Here is a 20,781-nt window from a genome sequence, read left to right as displayed (position 1 = left end):
TGGTAGCACCCATACACACAATTAAAGCTTTAAAGTGCTATATAAATAAATTATGGTATGGTTAAGAAAAAAAAAGCTCAAGTCCAACCTCATTACGATTACCTGGTCACAGGTGAGTAAATATTGTTGTGTACTATACATAAATTGTTTTATAATAAACAATAAGGGACACTGGAACATAAAACGGAGTTCATTAACCAACTAGCCTGTTTTAACAGTCGTTCGTTTGAAACCGAAATTAGTCGTAGCCCAGTTAGGATGAGCAGTTCATGCTCCGAGCACAATCACGAGAAGAGGTCTCACTCTGTCCCATTCTCACTCCTGCTCTGTGCCATTATCTCTAAATCCACTGTGAGTGTCACAGAGAAAATCACAGAGTTTTTCTCCGTCAGACACACACGATCTTCCTCCTTGTGCACCGGAAGTGGGCAGCAGGTGCCGCAGGAAGTGTCTGTGTCCAGCCCTGCTTCTAGAAGAAGAGGAACGAGAAGCTAACGGTATTTAACAGCAACACCCTGCTTCACAATTACGAGAAATCAAAATCCACATATGACATATGTCTTGTTTTCGTTGCTGTTGTGTTGTTAAAGAACACCGCTGTAGCGCAAAATATTTGAACACAGGAGAGCTGCTGCGGCAAGTAGGGAGGCGGCTAACCACATTAGCACGGCTTTGTTAAATTATAGCGTGGAAAACACTAGAAAAAAAAGATGCCTCAGCTGTGTTTGCCCAAGCTGTGTGACCGTATGCACATGCAGGATAGTATTTGTGAAGTAAAATTCTTAATTTTACACGGCTTTAGTTTTTAAAGAGTGAGAAATGTGCAATTATTAGCTTTTATTGGTGGTAGCTTCTGAAAATAAACGCAAAATACTGCTTTTATTTTAATGGTCTCGTCAGTGTCATTACTGTGGCGCACAGTACCGCCGCTGTGCTTTACAGAAGGCTCCAAATACCCTAGAAAAATTACAAATATAAGCAGGTGTTTCCAGTGTTTTTTGGCTTTTCTTTTTTTTATAAAATCAACACACATGCTGTCAACTAAGCAATAAATTAGGTGTGAGAAATGCCAGGTCGTTTTAAAGAAACTCTTTGCACATTATAAAACGGGCCTGTTTCTCATCAGACCTGCCTTTTTGTCTTCAGATAAAATGAGTGCTGCTGTACCCAACCATAGAAGGACCAAGCCCGGTGGTAAGATCCAAACTCTATAACCTGTAATACATGTTGAAACTAAAGGCTAAAAAAATAATTACATGTTTATCAGCAAGGACACAGCGTTGTAATTTTCATTTATTGCAGGCATAAAGCCCGGGGCGGCGAACAGCGGCGTGACGGGACCAACCTCCCAGATCCCTGGGCTGTGCCAGACCGCCACTGAAAGCGCTCCAGTGGAGAGGATCAGTGGGCGGCGAGTTGGGATATTTGAGACGGACTCGGACTATGTCAAGCTTGCGAAGCAGGGGGGACACAAAGGTAAAATTAGACAGTTGTTGTCTGTTCATATAGATGCCTTGAAATGCATCTATATGAAGATTGCCAGTGTAAAAAAAGTGATTTTATGCTCTAATTTTATAAAGAGTTTCAGAGTTTTCCTGGCTCAGAGTAGAAGACTAAAAAGAAGTCTATAATTTTTGTCCATTTACCAAACAGTAACATATTTTGAGGGGAGACTACACTATATAAAGTACTTATATAAGTACTAGAGCTATATATAGCAAATATTAGAGAAGTCTGTTGTGTGTGTCTGAAAGAGTCTGATTTATTCCATTTTTAAATCATCAAATATGTCTCTCGGTCAGCCTCTAGTATGCTTATGCAGTTCAGGGTCATGGGGAGGCTGAAGAGGTGGGGTACACCCTAGACAGATCATGTCTGTCTCAGGGCCAGCACTTTGACACAGGCAACCATATAGAGAACCACTTGAGGTGGTTTGGAGATCATCTCATTTTAGGCACTTCCTAGGTGAGGTATACAGGACATGTTCTACCAAGAGGAGACCTTGGAACAGACCCAGGACATGTTGGAGAGATTCGGTCACTTGGCTGGCTTGGGAGCCCTTCAGTGTTTCCCAAGACGAGTTTTACAGGTGGCTGGGTTGAGGTTGTGCATCTCTGTTTAAACTGCAGCCCCTGTGACCTGGACCCATATAAAGTGGATGCTTGGATGGATATTGAGTAATATTATAATTTTATAATAAAGTTTAGTATCTGAATGTCAACAAAAGAAAATGAAACATAAAAACACAAAAATCAGAATGCCTTAAAATGGCTCACAGCTGTGCAAGAAAGGAGTTTTGTTTAGCACAATCCAAGGTAGGAGATTCCTTCTACGGTCTGTACCAGCATTTGGATGAGGAAACTCATTCACCTGGCTTCACGTACCCTAACATAGGCAGTCAATAAAGGTGGTTATAAGGTTGATAAGTGAAGCCAGGGTTTATTTATCATACAAAACATGGATAGGGTACTCAGCAGCAGAGCCACAGATTTTACAGTGGCGATAAAAAGATGAAGAGGTTAACCACATGATCCAGACTGAAAGCAGCACAGCTGCTGCAGACACATCAGCTGTGAGTGTGTGTGTGTGTGTGTGTGTGAGGTTTTAAAGGTGCTGCATGAATGCATGTGAGCTTTAAGTGCAGTGAAGCGTTACTGGGCTATATTAATAAAGTTTAGCTTATTTGAAGGAGGAAAGCTGGCAAAAATGCTGACTGTAAGAGTTTACAGACCTCTCAGTACCACAGCTCTATCTTTAAAGAGCGGGTGAATCAGATGGATTACAGTTACATATTATATTAAATTAATTGTTAGATTTTCTTTGAGCCACTGTCCTGGTAATGTTCAGTCGTAGTCTGTGTGCAAATTTGTTAAAAGGTCAGCAAGTAAATAAAATAGGTGTCGTGTTTTAGGATTCTGTATTCACACGTGTAGAACAATAAAATTGATCAAGAATTGCAGCAAACAGGGAGGAAAATCAATAATAAAGAGCCTGTATTTATTACTGTTGCTCTTCAGGGAAAATAATAAAGGCTTCAGATGCTCTTAAAACAACTTAACACTCTGTTACTGACAACACAACACAGGTCTGAGGGCTTTTCCAAGGATGATGATTCTGTTTTCCAGAGAAGTAGTTAGTTGATAGGCAGCAATTTCAAACCTGATGATGTCTAAGCTTAAACATAACCTGGTCAGGATACCCTGAAGTTACCTGGATGAGCCCTCTGCGGTTGCTGTTCTCAGCGTGGAGGCTTTGAAGCCACACTACTCGCCCCATTTTTGTGACTAAAACCGCCTAACGGGTGACACACATGGCTTTGAAATGCAAACCTCAAACAACAGGCTTAAAAGTCCACAACATGAAAAGAAGGAGAGAAAGAAAAGCTGCGTTTTAGGAAAACACAACAGTCTCTTTTTGTTTATAGAAACTGCAACTTTGCAGGCTTCATTTCTCTTGGGAGAAGCAGAGCTCCTGCACAGAAAGTTTCATATGAGTATTTCATGCTAGTCTGCATGTGTGGGCTCATTTGATAAGAAATGTGATATTGTGGTTATTCAGATTTTAATTAAAAACAAATATTTTTAATTTACTCACTATATCCACATATATTACTCATTTATCTTTTAAATTAAGTTTAAGGAAATGTATTTTAAAGTGTATGCGTGATGTCTAGGGTATAGAATAATCAGAGCCCTGTAGAAGTTGTAGTGCTTGTTTTTGTGCAAATACATGCATTAGAGGTTTGATTCCAGATACCAGAGTCCATTGGAAAAAGTTCCAATTAAAGATTTTGATGCGTTAAGTTCAAGTGCACTGCTTGCTTAACATAATCTGCTCTCTTTATTAAAGCTTTTAGTGACTTGGCACTCACTCTGCCTCCTGGGTACTCTACAGCTTCTCTCCATCTTGTGCTGTAACTGAAAAGTTCAGGGTCGCGATCCACCCTTTGTTGTAGATGGTTAAGGACTGTCAAATCACTGCTGTAACAGCAATGCAGGAGAATAATGTGGCAAACAGCAGAAGAGAAGATAAACATTATGAATTCACAATTAGGCTGCCTGAAAAAACAGCTTTCCAGCCTCAGCTTGGACTGGAGTAATTGTTTAGCTGCTTGGCTGAATAGGCTGTGAATTAAATGCCACATTGTGCTCTTAAAGGTGAGACACAATGCATCATTACTGCTGCCAGTGCTTTGGTTTCATTGTGGGGGGTTTTTTTTTTTCTTTTTGCTGCAGGGCTGTTGAGCCATGATTTGGACGATGACGACATGCCGAAGAAAACCTACAATCCATCCAACTGGTTTGGAGGAGATGAGTCAAAGAGGTGAGAGACGAGCTGCGATGAGGACGCGTCACTAACTGAAAAGCTTCAGTTATAGCGATTGTTTCTATAGTTTAAGCGGCTGAAAGCTCTGATTGTCACACAGATGTGAAGCTTTAATAAAAGAGAAATCTGATGACCATTTGCGCTCATTGGTCATCCTGAGCGCGGGCCTCGGCATTAGCAAGCCATGAAGTCTGCATCCTAACAGTTGGCAGGCTGTCAGAAGTGTCCAGCAGTAATTTCACATGGCATGTCATCGTGGTTTTGTGCTTACAGCGGAAGCAAGGAAACGTCTCCCGATGGCCAGATGAAGGGAGGCAGGCAGCCTCTTGCCCCGCCGTTTGGCACTGATAACAGTACATCCTGGGAAAGAGAGACTGATAGATTTACCCAGGGTAAAGAGAAGGTGAATGGACTCCAAAAATGCATCACCCCCTCCCACTTCCACTGCCGTTCCACTGACGCCATACCAGTGCCTTCCATATTTAATTTATTTATAAGTTTTTCCCATCACCTTTCCTTGTGTTTTCACCTGGTTTCGCTCCATTGATGCATTTTCAGCTTATTTGAAGTTTATTTGGGTCTAATTTGCTGCCGGTGCTTTGGGGTGATAATTTATTGGAATTTTGTTTTTGTTTTTTAATCAAATCTCTGGGTAAGTACAAGCGATGCTTTGAATATGTTACACTGTACAATATCTGAAGAAGTAACGTTCCTGAGCTGTGACAGAGATAGTTTTCAGATATTGAGAAGTTTGCATCAAATAAAATGTGCAGAGAAAGTGCAAAAAAATTTTAAACTGCTATTTATTATATATTTATGCTTTTTAAGTATTTTGGGTTTGAGCAGTTTTACTTTGTTGTCAGTTTCTTGGATCATTTTTCATGGCATAACTATTTTCCTCACTTTTCTTCCTTCATTTCATCCTTTTTCTGTTTCCCAGATTTACCCCATGCTATATTAGTAGCCCACTTAAAGTAATGATGTATTTGTTGAATAATTCTGCTGTTACATGCAAGTCCTTTATGTCTTGAAGTGATACAGAGATAACCACAGCTTTCTCAACCTGCAGATGTCTCCTGATGCTCCAGGCTCTGAGATGGAGGGTCTGACAATAACCAACAAATACAAAAGAAGGTAATAACTCTGGTTGTTTGGTTCCTTAAAGTAACTATATATATATATTAGGGGTGCAACGATACACAAAATTCACGGTTCGGTTCGGTTCGATACTTTGGTGTCACGGTTCGATATTTTTTCGATACAAAAAAATGTTCATGCATTTTTAATTTGTCATTTATTAAAATTATAAATATATATTTTAACTCAAAAGTACAGTTTTTAAATTTAACCCTAACCCTTGTGCGTGTTTTTTATTTTGACAGCGAATGCGCACCTGCGGACCACTTATGTGCAGCCCTGGTTATTTAGCTCATCATATTGCAGCCACAGAAATTCTTTTGTCCATGAAACCATAAAGCTGCACTTTCTTTTTGCCTTATAGTCTGATTTGTCATAACTTCTCCGTTTTGTGGTAAGCTTTTCTTTGGCTGTCACTTCTTCACCCTGACCTGTCTTATTTGGCTCAGCAGAACTGAAATGCTTTTACACGCTCACTCACATAAGCTCAGCGATTCTCTGCGCGATCAACCTCTCACATGTTTAAGCTTGCTGCGGGAGATTTCACTTGTCATGTTTGCATAGTAAGCTAACGATTAATAAGACGATGTCAGAGGAATTGGTGCACAAATTATCATCACTCACAGATCAGTGCTGTCGCTCTCTATACACAGTTCGCACGATTGCAAAGTGAAAGCAAAAAAACAAGCGCAAATTCAAACGCGACTTCAATATGTCACATATTGACAGTGGCTCACCGATGCCAATGACATAATTACCCAGCTACATTTCTGAAAGAATGCAAAAGCATTGACATATATTTTTCCTACAATAGCCCGACGGGCAGGGAAGAGATAGATTTTGGTAGCCCGACTGAAAAAATCGCTAGCTCCGGGACGTCGGGCTAGCGATATTGCAAGCCCTGTATCTGATTGAGGAATCACTCATCTTTGGAAAAGAGAGTTTATTACAGAGAAATGGCTCTTTCCAAAATAAAAGCTATACTATCCGCTTCTTCTGGGCTATATTCTCAGCAGCATAAGGAGAATCATGTGCTAACAGCTGTCTAAATGACTCGGCTAAAGTTAGTAGCATGCTTGCTTTTTTTTGTCTGCTTCCACTTGTCTTTGCACTAGGATGATGTCGGCGTAAATGTGCAGTCATATTCGTTGTGTTCCCACTAGTGCTTTCAGGTTAATCTCGTTGAAATGACCTTAACGCCACAACACGGCAAATCTCCGTTAACGAGCTACCGCCGATCGCTCCGTGCATGGGGCTAGACGGCCAACACGTTAACGAGCTAACTGTGCTAACACACTAGTTCACACCAATGTAATTGAGCATTGCATGGCACATCCAACATACTGTTTTACTTTAGTCCATGACTCGCTTACCTTCAGGGTCATACGTCACATGAAAACCAAAATAATTCCAAACGCCAGATCTGAATGTTGCAAGTAGAGCTTAACTTCTGTCTCGCTAGCTTGCCCTGCGCTCTTCCTTCTGACTATGCTGTCTGTGTTGAGCGCTCAGTGGATCTGCGCTCGACAGTGCAGCCTAGGCGGAGTAGTCGAACACAGATTCACTGAGCGCTCAACACAGACAGCATCGTCAGAAGGAAAATTGATAAAATAAATTACAAATGTTGTATTGTTCGATACATATGCGTACCGAACCGAAAGCACTGTATCGAACGGTTCAATATCGATACGAATATCGTTGCACCCCTAATATATATATATATATATATATATATATATATATATATATATATATATATATATATATATATATATATATATATATATATGGGTTAAAGCGTAAAGTAAAACTGCTGCGTTCTGCCTCCTCTTCAGGTCTTATGATAAGAAGACTACACCCGTCAGCATGTCCAAGCTGCTGAGTCACGGCTACGTGGAGGGGCAGAAGAAGTCACTCAATGACGACGATGCCTCAAGTATGATGTTAAACAGCCGTAGGGTGTTAGCCAGTGATGTGTGAATCCTGCAGTAAATTCAATACATAGTATTGATCATGTTTACAGATTTAATACAGACCCGAGGGAAAGTGAGATAAGAAATGTTTATTTTTCCCAAAAGTTGCCAATTAAATAGAAAATACAAAGATTTGAAGACCTCAGGAAATAAGTAATGAAGGCTGATATTGTGGTATAGGTTGGTAAAAAATTTCTGCATCTGTTCTTCTATCAGCGGAGCTAATGGAGATGCTAGACAATGTATACAGCTACAGGTCCAGCAAGTGGTCTTTGCATCCACAGCCACAGTCTGCATCAGCTGATGGATGTGTCCAAACAGTATGGTGGTTCAAACAGCAGCACCAATGATGAATTTTCACAGCGAGTATCAAAAATGAGTAAAGAGTGCATGCACCTAGGGCATCATGTAGGTCTTTAGACTGACTTCACCAAATATGATGCCAAATATTCATGAATATTCCAAATGTTCATGAAAGTAAAATACCTTTAAATTGCTGTCGGGCTACTGTTATGGCTTCAAGAGGCTTTTTTTTTTATAAATTACATTTTGTGATGCTCCAGTAGTGAAAAAAACTACACCCTCTTTCAATTTTAACGTTTGACATATGTGGATAATTAAAGAATTTAATCTGGTCTTAATTATTTTAATACCCCAGAGGAACAACAACACATGAGGCATTGTAATTATTTACTTAATGCCAAAATGCAGAAGCTGTGTGTGGTTATAAAGTAGATAAAAGAAAAAGAAATCAAACATAGACTTGGCTCAGGGTTACAGGAAAATGAAATCATTTTAAAATTGTTTGCAACCAACATGGAAAAAAAGGGAACAAAGTTGCTTCTAGAAATCTGTATTTCTTACTGACGCTCACCGGGGAAAGGCAAAGACTTTAGACACTATTAAAAAAAGATTAGATCTTCCTGCTGTCTGCGCATTGAGCGAGCTTCCAGCATTGGTGATGTCCTTTCACAGAGAATTGATTGGTCAGTAGGTGATCTCTTATTTTAAACTGGATGTGCTTTGGAGCATGTTAGGCCTGCGGCAGAAGTCATTATAAAAATGAAAACTCGAGGTTAACCCGACAAGTTAACAAATCCTACACACAGTCCTGATCTCAATCCAACAGAACACCTTCGGGATGAATTAGAGTGGAGACCACGAGCCAGGCCGTCTAATCCAACATCAGTGTCTGCTCAAAATTTGCATAAACGCACTCCTAAACCTTGTGGAAAGCCTTCCCAGAAGATCTAAGGAGCTGGGAAAGAAAAGCAACTGGATTTCTTTGAGTTTCTTGAAGACATTTCATCTCTCATTCGAGAAGCTTCTTTAACCGAAGAAGCTTGCTTTTCTTTCCAAGCTCCTTAGATTACTATGACTAGCACTAAGAGCCTACACAGACACCTTCCCAGAAGAGCTGAGGCTGTTATAGCTGCAGAGGCTGGGCCAACATCATAACAAACCCTGTGGATTAAGAATGGGATGGCATTCAAATTCCCTTGAGCGATACTTTTTTCCAATACAGTGTACATTTATTTGGATAAACTGTCCGTTTGAAGTAGTTGATGTAACACTAATACTAATAAGCTGGTTGTAACAGTAGATTACAGTGGTATTAACGCGTATGTCATTGGTGGGAGAGAGCGTTTACAGTTTGGTCTGATAGGCCTCAGAGACGTTTCCTCTTCTTCATGTTTCTTTTGTCTTTCAGGTGTGACCTCAGAACAGACGAGCACTGTCGCGACGGAGGACGTGGACGATCTGGAGTAGTGAGCGCAGGTCTTGGTCTGGAGGGGGGGAGGGGGCGTCTTAACACTGATTCATGGTGTCACAAACCCACGAAGGCGCTGCTCTGCCCCTCTTGGAATCACTCGCATTTACTGTACATCCACTGACTGTTATGTTTTTGTACTCATGTTTATGCAAAGGTACTGTCCTCTCTCCCTATTTATTTGCTTTAATTTGTAAAAAGAAGTCAGGCGGGTTTTATGTTTGAGTAGAACTGTCGGTGCTCACGGTGTCTTTTATTTGTTTTGTCGTTCCTCGATTTGAAAGACGAGTCGTGTGCAGGGCTGGAAACTAACAGGCTGGTCGTTTCCGCCTCATTTGCCGTTAGTTCCCCTCCCTGGTTGTATGAAGATCGAGTTAGTGAAGTAACCAAGTGTTTGTGCTTATAAATTGTGGTTCCAGTGACGTGACATATTTATTCTTTTTGACCAAATGCTCCTGCTGTCTGAAGGGATGCTACAGGTTTGTGTGTTTGCTGATGCGGGGGCAAATACGCTCATTCGCTGAGACAGCAGCCTTGCGGCTGTGACCACGTGCTAAAACGAATGCTGATGGCCACAGCCGCCACAGTTTGTTTGGACCAAAAGTGATTTTTTTTTTTTTTTTTTTTCAGCTTGCCGCTCTGCAAAAGGTTGCCTTTTCTCGCAAACCCCTTCGCCCCACAACGCTGTCGTTGTTGAGGCTAGAAAATCCAGAAACATGCACTCACAAAGACTCATTTTTCCTCAGTAACAAGGCTCAACAGAGCAGAATATAACAAAGAACCAAATGTTGGAGTCCATGCCAGATATGTCAGCAGTTTCCCAATCAAAGATCTAAATTTACTCTATTCTCCAGGTTAAAGCCCCTCTCTGCTAAATCAGTGAATTTTCCTCCAGCTTAAAAAACCCAAATCCCACACAACAGATAAAACATCCTGGACAACTTTGGGGAGAACGACTTCCTTCTGCAGGCCGACAAGCTGAAAGTCAATTCCAGTGTAATTCCCAGTGACGATTAAGGCAGGAGAGGATTTTTTTTTTCCCCCTTCGTCTTTTTTTAAGTGAGTTCTGAACGTGCCAACCAAGCAGTTTTTTCCCTGCTCATGCAGTGTTTAGACTTCGTAGACATCAGTAGGAAGAAGTTAGTGTTAGTGCACAGCCCAGTCATGCTGAGCCCTCCACCCCATGACGCGATGGAGAGTTTATTCTGATCAGATGAGAGGAACGATTACTGCTGCAGCATTAAAGGCAAGGAAAACTTTTGTTCATGTAACATTTAAGATATGCATCATATAACTATAAAATGTTATAATAAAATAGCCTAGAAATGTACTTTTGGGGTTTGAAATGCATTGATGCCAATAGACTAAATGGCACATAGCCATGTTTAGTTTAAAAGTCTGTGTGTATGTGTGTGTGTGTGTGTGTGTGTGTGTGTGTGTGTGTGTGTATATATATATATATATATATATGTATATGTGTATATACACACACACACACACACACACCTTCTTCCTCCCACTTAATATGCCAACATCAGTCGAGAGCCAGTGTTGAATCTTTAGATTTTAACTTACCAATGCATTGTACTCAAGGTGATAATGTCCCTGTGTTTGACGTAATTCCCCAAATTAAATGCAGGACACTTTCAGGACCTGAAATGCTCAGTTTAGGAGCAGACTGATGCTATAAAAGTTGAAAAGCTCCCATCTCCTCCTCCTCTTGTTGCAACATTAGTTTGACTGTCAGGATGCCCAGGGGAAAAAAGTAATGGATTTCTGTGTTTGATGGACATTTCAGCTTTGAGTCATTTAATAGTTTTAACTTTTGAGGCGTAACCGTGACAGCAGAAATCCTAATCCTTCAGGGACATTTGTTCGGGGGGGGGTGTTGCTCTTAAAATGAAAAGGATAGCGGTGACGTGTTTCTCCTAATACATCCAACAAATTCATCACCTGCGTGTCAGAAATGCTGCAGCAGTAACGGACTCTCGTTTGGAAAGAATTTAAAACCCTTACAAGGGATGTTTCATGTTCAACACGGCTGTCTGGTTTTAATATATTTAATCAGTGATGCATAATTTATCTCTGTGTGGTGTTTCCAACATGTTTTACCGGCACGGTGTTTTACTTTGCAGTACAAGGAACGTCGAATGTATCATCTTTTGAAACGGTTTGCTTTGAAGAGCGGGTTTATTTTTAACAAGCTGTTAAATATTCAGGTATTCACAGTTATTAAAAAAGCAGTGTTTTGTCATGTGTCTTCCTCGGCTCCGTGTGAGCCGGTGGCGTTATCGGTTTACAAACCAGTAGTGGGAAACCTTTTAGTGGCTTAACTTTGCAGCTTCCTTCCCGAAGTCTTGTCACTCGTTTTGCTTTCTATCTGCAAGTTTACTTAAGGTGCACCAGAGGAGACGGAAGAAGGCAGCTGTTAAACAGAGACCATGCTTACGTTTAAGACCGCACACAGACTCTTTAATTGTCATTTAAATAAATGGGCATGTGCATGTACCTGTGTTCTGCTTTTTCTTTTCTTTCTGAGCGTGAGAATCTACTAACAAAGCTCCTCCTTTTCTTTCTACACCAAATGTGGATGCTTTCTCACACACACACCTATTTAAAGATGAGTAAAGGTGTGTTCATGTTTAAGCTTTAAAACAAAATGAAATTTGTAGTAGCTTTAAAAAAAACAACTTTAAAACAATATTTTCTTTATTTTTAGTCTCTTCAAAACTCTCCAGGTCACCTTACATTAGTGTAATTTAGAAGCATATACATAATAAAATAAAAGCACAAAATCTTAGTCTGATAAGATTATAGCATACATAGCATATGCATTTGCAACAGATATACAACCTCAAAATCTCCTAATCAATTGTAAATTTGCTCCACTACAGTTGTAACATGATGTCTGAAAGTTAAAACATTTCAGCTAAAAAAGCAAAACCTGCTACCAGCAAACCGGAAATGAAGAGCAAGCTTACCAGGGCTGTGTGACAGGAGAAGTCTGGAAAAAGTGTTAGAAGTCACAGGAGTTCATGGTAAGTTTCAAAATATGTTAACTTGATTGCAGCTATCAGTTGTATTCCCCATCCTGCTAGCTGTTAGGGACAAGTACTGGTGGGTTTCCACTGCCACTGTAGTCAGCTAACACGGGGCAAAATGTCATCAAAATATGTGTATTAAAATACTCAGATTTTAAAAAAAAATCTCTTAATATTTCATCTGTATTGATTTGAATTCAGTGGTTTAATAGTTTAATTGTTTTATTATCCTGGCGTAAAAGGGCTTTCATAAAATAATTTCCATAAGTTATCCTGAAGTGCTTCATAAACTTTACTATTAAATTTACCGTTGGGAGTCCCTTAATGACCACTCAGGCCCACGGAGGTTTGTGTAGGGGAGAGAAAACACTCACACGCGCGCGCACGCGGGCTGCATCCCTCCTCTCCAGCGGGGTGTTTGCACGGAGCTTCCGCGCATCTGCACGGCTGCAGCTGCTGCAGCAACGCATGCAACGGTGGGGCATCGGTGACCGCTGATCGATTATCGTATCGGAAAGCAATTCGTAGCCGCATGGTGACGTCACGCCGCTGATCGGTAATAGTGGCTGGGCGGGTTGATTGGTGGGTGGGTGGCTGGGTGCCGCGCGGACGCCAGGGGTGGATGAGTGCACCGAAACCCCACAGCAGGTGAAAAAGAAGAGGAGAGGAGGGGGGAAACACATAATTGCAGGAGGAGCGCGAGGACGTGCACGGGGACTGTTTGTTTATTTTTGACGTCGGCGCGTGGGAAATGTAGTAGCTGTCACGGCCGTCCGCAGGTGGAGGATGGATGTGTAACAGGACGGATCAAGCCAGCTGTGGCCTGCTTCTGACAGCAACATCTGGCCGGTGAGTCCTCACTGACAGCCGCTTGCCAGGCAGGAGGGCGGGCAGCGCAGCTCTGCGTGCCCAAAACAAGAGAGGCAGGCTCGGATTGACATAGCCGCGCTCCCCGGTCTCCGGTCCGGTGAGTCGGTGTGACCTCGTCCTTGGCTGCCGGATGGTGGATGAGTGATTGATGTGTGACAGTCAGGCTGGTGTGCAGATGTGATCAAGGCTCTTCGCTTATCGCCCAGAAAAGAAACGGGGGTAAAAAAAAAAAAAAAAAAAAAGGAAAGAAGGATCCTGAACGTGACATGTTGTTAAATGCCTCCCGTGCAGCTTGCATACACACCTTCAAATGCAATCCATAACATTTACACTACTGCAACTGTAAATTGTGGAGACATTTGCAGTCACCTGCGGCACAGAAGGGTTAAATCCCCGCTGAAATGCCTCACAATTCCATGGAGATTAAAGCATATATAAGGGAAAGCACTCTAATCTCATCAGTGAGCCTCATTATGAATCCCTACAGAGGCTGATACTGTAGGTGCATAAAAAGAAAAGCACACCATGAGCCTCCATAGGGGTGTTGTAGTGATACCATAAGGTCACTATAAAATCAGTATGAGTGTCTGCAGGGATATTAGGGAGGTTTATAAAAACCAGTGTGAATCCCTGCAGGGTTATTATAGAGGGTGCTCCCCTGTAAACTCACCCTGTGACATGCTCAGTGGCTGTGACAGTGATTTTCTGGTCATTGTGCCTCCTCCTTGTCCACATCCTGACCGGCTTGTAGTCCTCCTGCAGGGTCAGAGAGGGCGCCTCAGCAGCCAGCCGGCTCTGGACTACAGCGGGCAGGTAGAGGCGATGGAGGAGGGTGACACAGAGGGGGAAGGGCCCATGGTGGCCAGAGAGGGACCGAGTGGTCACAGCCACCCTACAGACTCCAGCGGCACCACCACCACCAACCTCCTGGCTTCTGTCAAAGAGCAGGTAGGCGGCAGAAGATGCTGCAGTCACACCCTTGTTCGTGTGTGCTCCTCGTTTTCCCACATTATTCCCACGCCTTTCACTCTCCATTAACTCATCAGTGACTGACTTTGGCTTTACGCTGCCAGTTCTGAGGCTGCATTCACACTGACAGTCTCTGTGTTTTTAATGGAGCTCATACCTTATCTTCTTTCGCTGTTTCTTTGCATTAGACCTGCTTGAAGATCTCTGCACAGAGGCACTCACTTAGGAAGATCCATGCATGCTTTGTGGTTGTTTTGCATATGTTTTTGTTTTTGAGTCATGTAGTATAACTCTCTGTGGTTATTTTATGTCTGTTTATGATCATTTTACATCCCACTGTGATATTTTTGTGTTTTTATTGGTTATTTAGTTTCTCTTCAAGCTAATTTTCATCTCATCTGTTTTGTGGTAGGCTGCTTATCTTTGATGGTTTTTCTTGCCTCCTTTATAGCTTTTTGTGGGCATTTCCTGCCCCCCTATGGCTATTTTAAATCCTATTTTGGTTGTTTGGGATGTGCTAATTTTTTGTTCATTTGTTGTTTTGTGTGCTTCTGGGGCATGTAACTTCTCTTTGTAGTCACTTTGTATCTCTTTTGGATAATTTGGTGTCTCTCTTGCACTATTTTGCGTCCCACTGTGTCTGTGGGTTTAGCTTGCCTTTCTTCAAGGTCTGTTTGCATCCCCTTGAGGATATTTTCTGACTCTTGAGATATTTCATACTCCTACATGGTTATTTCATGGTCTTGTGTGTCTCGTTGTGGTCATTTTGTGTCCCATTGTGGTTGTTTTGGATCCCTTTGTGGTCATTTTTTAAATCTCTGGAGCCATTTCACATCCCTTTGTTTTTGGAGCTTTTTGTTTTGTATTCATTTAGAACAGGTTCCTCTGTCTTGCTTTATGTTTCTTTTATCTATTTTGGGGACATTTTGCTTCTCTAACATTCTTTTGTTTCCTATTGTGGTTTTTGGAATTTATTTATTTATTGTGTTGATCTTTAGCACGTTAAAGTTGTTTTGTGTCACTTAGTGGTCTCTTTCTACCTGTTGTTGTTATGTTGTTTAGTTGTCTTTTATTTTGTTGTTTTGTTGTTGAGTCCTCCTTGTGCCATTTTGCATTCCATTGTAGTCATTTTGCATTTCTTTCGTTTCTCTTTCTCTTTGATTTTGCTTCTTATTGGGCTTCTTTTTTTTTTTTACCTCTCTGGTTTCTTTTGTGTTTTGGGGGCATTTTGCTTAACATTGAGGTCATCTTCTATCCTTTTGTGTTTGTATTGCATTTTTGAGGGGCATTTTTTATTCTCATTGCGGCCCTTTTGCATCTGTTTATATTAATTTTGTATCTCTGTTATTATTTTGCATCCCTTTTCTCTGCTGTGGTTTTGTGTCCCTGGATATTTTTCCATCCCTCTGTAGAATCATGTGTACCTATTCACTATCCTTTATTGTCATTTTGTGTTTATATGCATCATTTTGTATCCTTTTCTCTACATTTTCCTTTCCTTTATGGTCACATTGTGTCTTTGTTTTTCTTCTTTTATTTTTCATTTTGCTTCCCTTCTGTGGTGGTTTTGTCTTTTGCTGCTCTCTGAAGTCATTTATATCTGATTGTGGTTGTTCTTGTCTCTTTGGGCTAACTGTAACACCATTTGTGTTCATTTGGCATTTATGTCCTTAAGATCATCTTACATCTTTTTTGTATTTACTTTGCCTCCTCTTTCTGATCATTATACATCCTTTCGTAGTTGTTTTGGGAGGATGGTCAGATTGTATGAGGGGACACTACACCACTAGCCATCCCTCTGGTCCCGCCCCTTCTCACAGGATAAATGAAGTCTGCGATTCACCCAAATTTACTGAGCAAATCCAGAGGATTATCTGCAGATGAGACTGAAATGTAATGGGTCTCCATGCTGAGCCTCATGAATTTGCACCCAGAATTCTATTAAAACTCTCATTAATAATTTCCACTATCAGCCTTCTGTGATGCTCTGCCCTTAAAAGGATGGGGGAAAAAACATATTTAAAAAAGATTTACTCACACAGGAGTAGATGTATAAACATTATTTTGATGTTTTTTTTTTATTATGAAGATTATAGACATGGCAGATTTGCACAAGATTAAGAGCAAAGACAACTGCTGCAGTTATTACAGATCACTTGAGGTCACCTGGTGATATTTATCCAATGTAAACAGGCCTTTATACGAACTGACAGCGATGTTATGAAAGTGTGTTTTTGTACCTGTTTCCTTTGCTTCCTTTCCACACATTTCAGGTAGTGTTTTGTCTTTTGTCATTTCTTTTATATTCCACTGCAGTATTTCACTGTTTTTGCCCTTGTCATTATCATTCCTACTGCTGCCCTGCCAGTGTGACTAAACCTATCTCTGGTTAAATGCTGTAAAATTTAATTAACAGCTCAGGAACATTCAGATATTCAAATTGATGGGTTGAATGCTGATATCAGCTGACCTCTGTTTTTCTAACACAAACGTCTTTCTGCTGACACTCGCTGAACAAACATGAGATCAGGGAGAGCGTTACAACACAGAGACACATGTGAACGCAGCCTCCGTCTGTCTCCCTTCCCTGCTGTTATTTTTGTGGTGATTTCTGTCCAGTCGACACAGGAGTCTGTCTGTTGTCCTGCTTTTAATTATTCCTGGACTGTGGCCATGTTCTCAACTTAGTCCCCGTGTGTGTGTGACGCCGAATGAGGCAGGCTGCTATTTAAAGGCTTATGATGTCCAAGAAAAGAGAATCAGCTCTCACTTTTAATCTGCCATTTCTGTGTCGCTGCAGATTGTGGCTAAATCTCTACTGATGTGAATTTGGGGGAAAAGGTTGTTTCCAGCTGCTTTTGGTGTTCGTAGAACGCAGCAGGAGCAGCTTTGTCACCCCTCGATCGCTCTTGGTGCTTTAAAAAGCTCTGCTTGAGCTTCATGTTGCAGATGTCGCCTGTGTTGTTTTCATTTCTTGTTGATTAATGTCTACAGCGGGTCCCCCCACGATGAAAAAAAACTTAAGGTTGGAATTGAAAAAGTTGGATGAAGAGTCAGTACAAGATCAATACTAAACACAACAGTTTCAAAGGAGTTTGTGAAGTAGTCACGACTTGTAAGACATTGATTCGTTTTTGTGGACGTGAATCTTCCATTTTTTTTGCGTCCCAGAAAACAACTTTTTTAATCAGACCGCTCTAATGTCTGCTCATTCATGTCCACGTTCATGAAATGCACATTTTCCATTTTCAAAACTGAAAAATTCCACATTTAGAGGCTGAAGCAGTTGATTTTTCTACTCACACAAGAGATCACAACATTCTCCCTTCTCTTCTTCTTGATTAGGCAAAACTGTTTAGATTTCTTCTTATTTTTCTTCTTCTTGCTCCCTTTAGGGGTCACCAGAGCAGATCATCTGCCTCCATCTCACTATCTCTATCATCCTCCTCTGTCACACCAAGCCTCTGCATGTCTTCCTTTACTACATCCATGAATCTTCTCTCTGGGCTTTCTTTTTTCCTTTTGCTCAGCGGTTCCACATTCAGCGTCCTAGATCACAACACACTTTAAATATCATAAGAAATGTGAGTTGGAGGGTGTAGCTGCAACCCAACGTGCTTAGTGAAGAAACCCTTATACGATGTGAGAATCTGATCAAGCTGTTTGTCAGAGGGAAAGTGTGATTTTTAGGACACTCGAGCCAAACTTTAGCTGGCGTAATGTTAGATTATAGCCGGATGTTGTTGTCGTTTAGCCGGCTTGTTGTCAGCTGTCCGGAGACGGGAGGGTCACATCTCTAATCTGCTGACAATAAGTTTCCTTCTTTGGCTCTCGGAGGAGGCGGACGCACTTTTTCTCCTCTCCCTTATCTTCCCTGCTTATGTCCTTGTCTAGTCTCGTGGTTTTTTTTGTATTTTCCCTGGAATATTCTCTCACAGTCTGTTCTCTAAAACCTAAAAGAGGAATTATGGATTGGATCAACTGGTCCCTAAATGCAATTGGCACCCCTTTCTCAACGAGAAGTTTGGGTTTGGGTGAGCCTGAGTGCTGAAGATATCTACCTATTCGGAACCATGGTAACAGGGCTCTTGCTGATCGGAGCTGGCTTGGCCCTGACTTATCAAAGAATTAAGAAAGCGGAATCGGCTGTTAAAACCCCCACAAGGCTGCCCGCTGGGATTGGAACGATGGGAGAGGCGTGAATTTCTCAAAATGGGCTCATTGAGTCAGCACAGATAAGATCTTGGAGAGGCTACGGCTGCTGTGAATACTCAGAATAAGATCTCTGACTGCAGACTGGATACATCTCGGAAGGGCTAGCTCGGAATAATATCTCTGGGCGCAAAATTGGATGACATCTCGGGGAGGCACACTGCCCTGGGTTCTCAGAAATTAGCTCCTTGAGCACAAGAAATGACAACATCACAGAACGCAAGTATGGTGAAGCTCAAGGCTCTCCAACGGGAGATTGAGAGACCAGTGTTGGACTGTAGAACTGCTTTGAAATTCATATGAGCTGTTCGCACTAAAGTAAAAAATACCATCACTTCATGCGGATACCCTCTCGGTGCCAGCTGCAAGGCCGGAGTTGAACAAAACACCCTGATAACGACTGTGTTTAGTCTGTTCCTTCCCATTCCATGCAAGGCCACCTGGGTTGGCTGGAAGACTGTTTACTTAGCCTGGCAGGACGAAGGACACTGTCTCAGCTGAACTATAGACACGCACACACATACATATACTGAAACTGATAAGCACTCACCGACGCATCACCCTCCCTACCCCGGATCCAACGCCACCTCCAACGCTTACCTCCCCTCTGATGTGGACATCGGGTCAGTTGGAGGCAGTCGAAGATTGCAGCGGTCCAAGATCAGATGTACACACTGGAACTCTTTCCCATGTTGCTTGTCTGTGTTTATTGTGCTATGGTGTGTTGATATCTGTGCATTCCTGTATTATCCTTTTGTGTTACACATTTCAATGTTTTTTTCCTCGCTACCTAGCCTGACCTGTCTCCCCAATGTGATGTTTGTGTATTGTATGTACGGTCGGCAAGGTCTGTCATCTCGGTTGTGGGCAAAAGACCTGCAACTGACAAATAAAGGCTATCTCATCTCATCATCTCATCTCTAAGTGTGACGATATCATTAATAAATAAGCACGCTTACGCTCTTTTTTGTATGTTAGGGCTCTGAGGCCTGAGCTGAGGAAGAAGAGGATGACATTTTATCAACATGGTGGCCAAGTCGCTTACCTTCTCATTTTTTGCTTCTTTGGTGAAGGGGATCCCATCTCGAATGATAAAACTTCATGAATGCAAATTAAATTTGCATCTGCACCTGTGAGCTCTCTTTAGCTCTCTTCTTCTCCACTATTGGTGCGCTACGTATCGGGCTAATCTCTGTCCAAATATAGAAAACATGATTAGGCAGAACACCAATGTCCATCTCAGCCACTGTTTTCAAGATGGCGGGGTAACACAGCAGCTTCCACAAAAGCCTGCTGCTCCTGTGTGTTTTCAATTGATTCTAATTTTATGAGAGCTCATCAGTTTGTTGGAAGACGTAATTACACACTAATCAGTGTAAATTCATAAATGTAAAATTCATTTTTTCTATTAAATAAACTAAAAAAACAACTAACTGCACCTTTAAACTGTTCAGTAGCAACTTTAGCTCTTATTTTCCAGATGTGAGTGTTAATGATCCACATAACTAACCAGCAGAGCCGTCTTTCACTGCCCAACATTGTTTCCTTAAAGAGTCCGTGCATCACAGATTCAGCGTTAAACCCACACTGGCCATTTTCTGACATGTTGAAGTTGTTCTGTAGCGTTGGAGAGTTTTGTTCTCATCACCATGAGTCATCGGACATTTTTTTGTAGTAACATAGCAGCTCCATTGAACCCCAGTCCTGACAGGAAACCTGCTGACTCAAACATTGTCTGATATAATCGCATATATATAATCTTTTTCTCCTTCCATGTTCTCGATAAGCTTACGTGCCGCTGTAGTTTTAAACCTTTGCATTATTGCCCGCCAGGTTTTTTTTCTGTGTTATTAACCAGAAACCAATCTTCAAATTATGATGCACCATTTTTTAGCTATGTTTCATGTGTCATGGGCTGCAAAGCATTTGCTCTACAACCTTAAGGTCAGCATTTTCTTTTTCTTTTTAAATCTCATCCCCCACATCTGAATCCAGCTTCCCTGCCAGCTGCTCAGATCCTTAAACCGTCTACCAAAGGTGACTCTGGGTAGTTATTGCGCTGCAGAGCTTGTTAGAAGGTATTGTTGTGGGTATATTCCTGCAGGCACCAGCGAGGTGATGAAATAGGATCCAATAAGGCTGCTCTCAGTAACTGATCTGTGTCCTGAAGGGTTAAGTGAAGGGCAGCTGGACTTCCTCAGCTCTGATTGACTGGCGGGAAGTCGAAGGCCTTTTTTCTTTGTCAGGTTGATTATGTATTCTTTAGGTCACGTTGGGGTCACATTAAAGATGGTGTTGAAGCAGCCTATAACCTTGTGAGGAGTTAAGATGAGACATTAATGGGATCATATTCATAGCAGTGATGTTATCGATTTAAAGGTACTTTTTTATTCTCTGTGTTGGAAAATGCAGCCGTGCACACAGGTGGAAACAGAAAGAAGAGGCTTTCATGTGAATCAGGTGTGCAACACCACCACTACAC

General features: G+C 41.6%; 2 protein-coding genes across 7 annotated transcripts in view; both read left to right on the top strand.

Annotated features, from left to right (window-relative positions):
- Positions 1 to 390: 390 nt before the first annotated feature.
- On the top strand, positions 391 to 9,968 carry LOC120746065 (uncharacterized protein C7orf57 homolog). 2 transcript variants are annotated; one of them, XM_040051283.1, is made up of 8 exons: positions 391 to 497; positions 1,147 to 1,194; positions 1,303 to 1,476; positions 4,236 to 4,323; positions 4,600 to 4,729; positions 5,396 to 5,460; positions 7,299 to 7,399; positions 9,148 to 9,968. In XM_040051283.1, exons 2-8 carry the CDS (start codon positions 1,152 to 1,154, stop codon positions 9,204 to 9,206), a joined length of 660 nt encoding a protein of 219 aa, XP_039907217.1. In that variant the 5' UTR covers positions 391 to 497; positions 1,147 to 1,151; the 3' UTR covers positions 9,207 to 9,968. The 2 variants fall into 2 exon arrangements, with proteins under 2 accessions (XP_039907217.1, XP_039907218.1); XM_040051284.1 differs by lacking the exon at positions 391 to 497 and adding an exon at positions 678 to 1,057.
- Positions 9,969 to 10,644: 676 nt separating this feature from the next.
- The window catches only part of LOC120746062 (plakophilin-4-like), a 37,056-nt gene continuing 26,919 nt past the window's right edge, over positions 10,645 to 20,781 (top strand). For 2 of the 5 annotated variants that reach the window (XM_040051279.1, XM_040051277.1), the window contains exon 1: positions 13,104 to 14,066. In XM_040051279.1, the coding sequence (XP_039907213.1) occupies positions 13,698 to 14,066 (369 nt within the window). In that variant the 5' untranslated portion in view covers positions 13,104 to 13,697. The other 3 variants (XM_040051280.1, XM_040051281.1, XM_040051278.1) reach the window with 3 other exon arrangements.

This window comes from Simochromis diagramma, unplaced genomic scaffold, assembly GCF_900408965.1.
Source record: "Simochromis diagramma unplaced genomic scaffold, fSimDia1.1 OVJJ01000107.1, whole genome shotgun sequence".
Taxonomy (NCBI): domain Eukaryota; kingdom Metazoa; phylum Chordata; class Actinopteri; order Cichliformes; family Cichlidae; genus Simochromis; species Simochromis diagramma.
The sequence above is the reverse complement of the archived record's forward strand: the minus strand, read 5'-3'. Positions and strand labels throughout refer to the sequence as shown.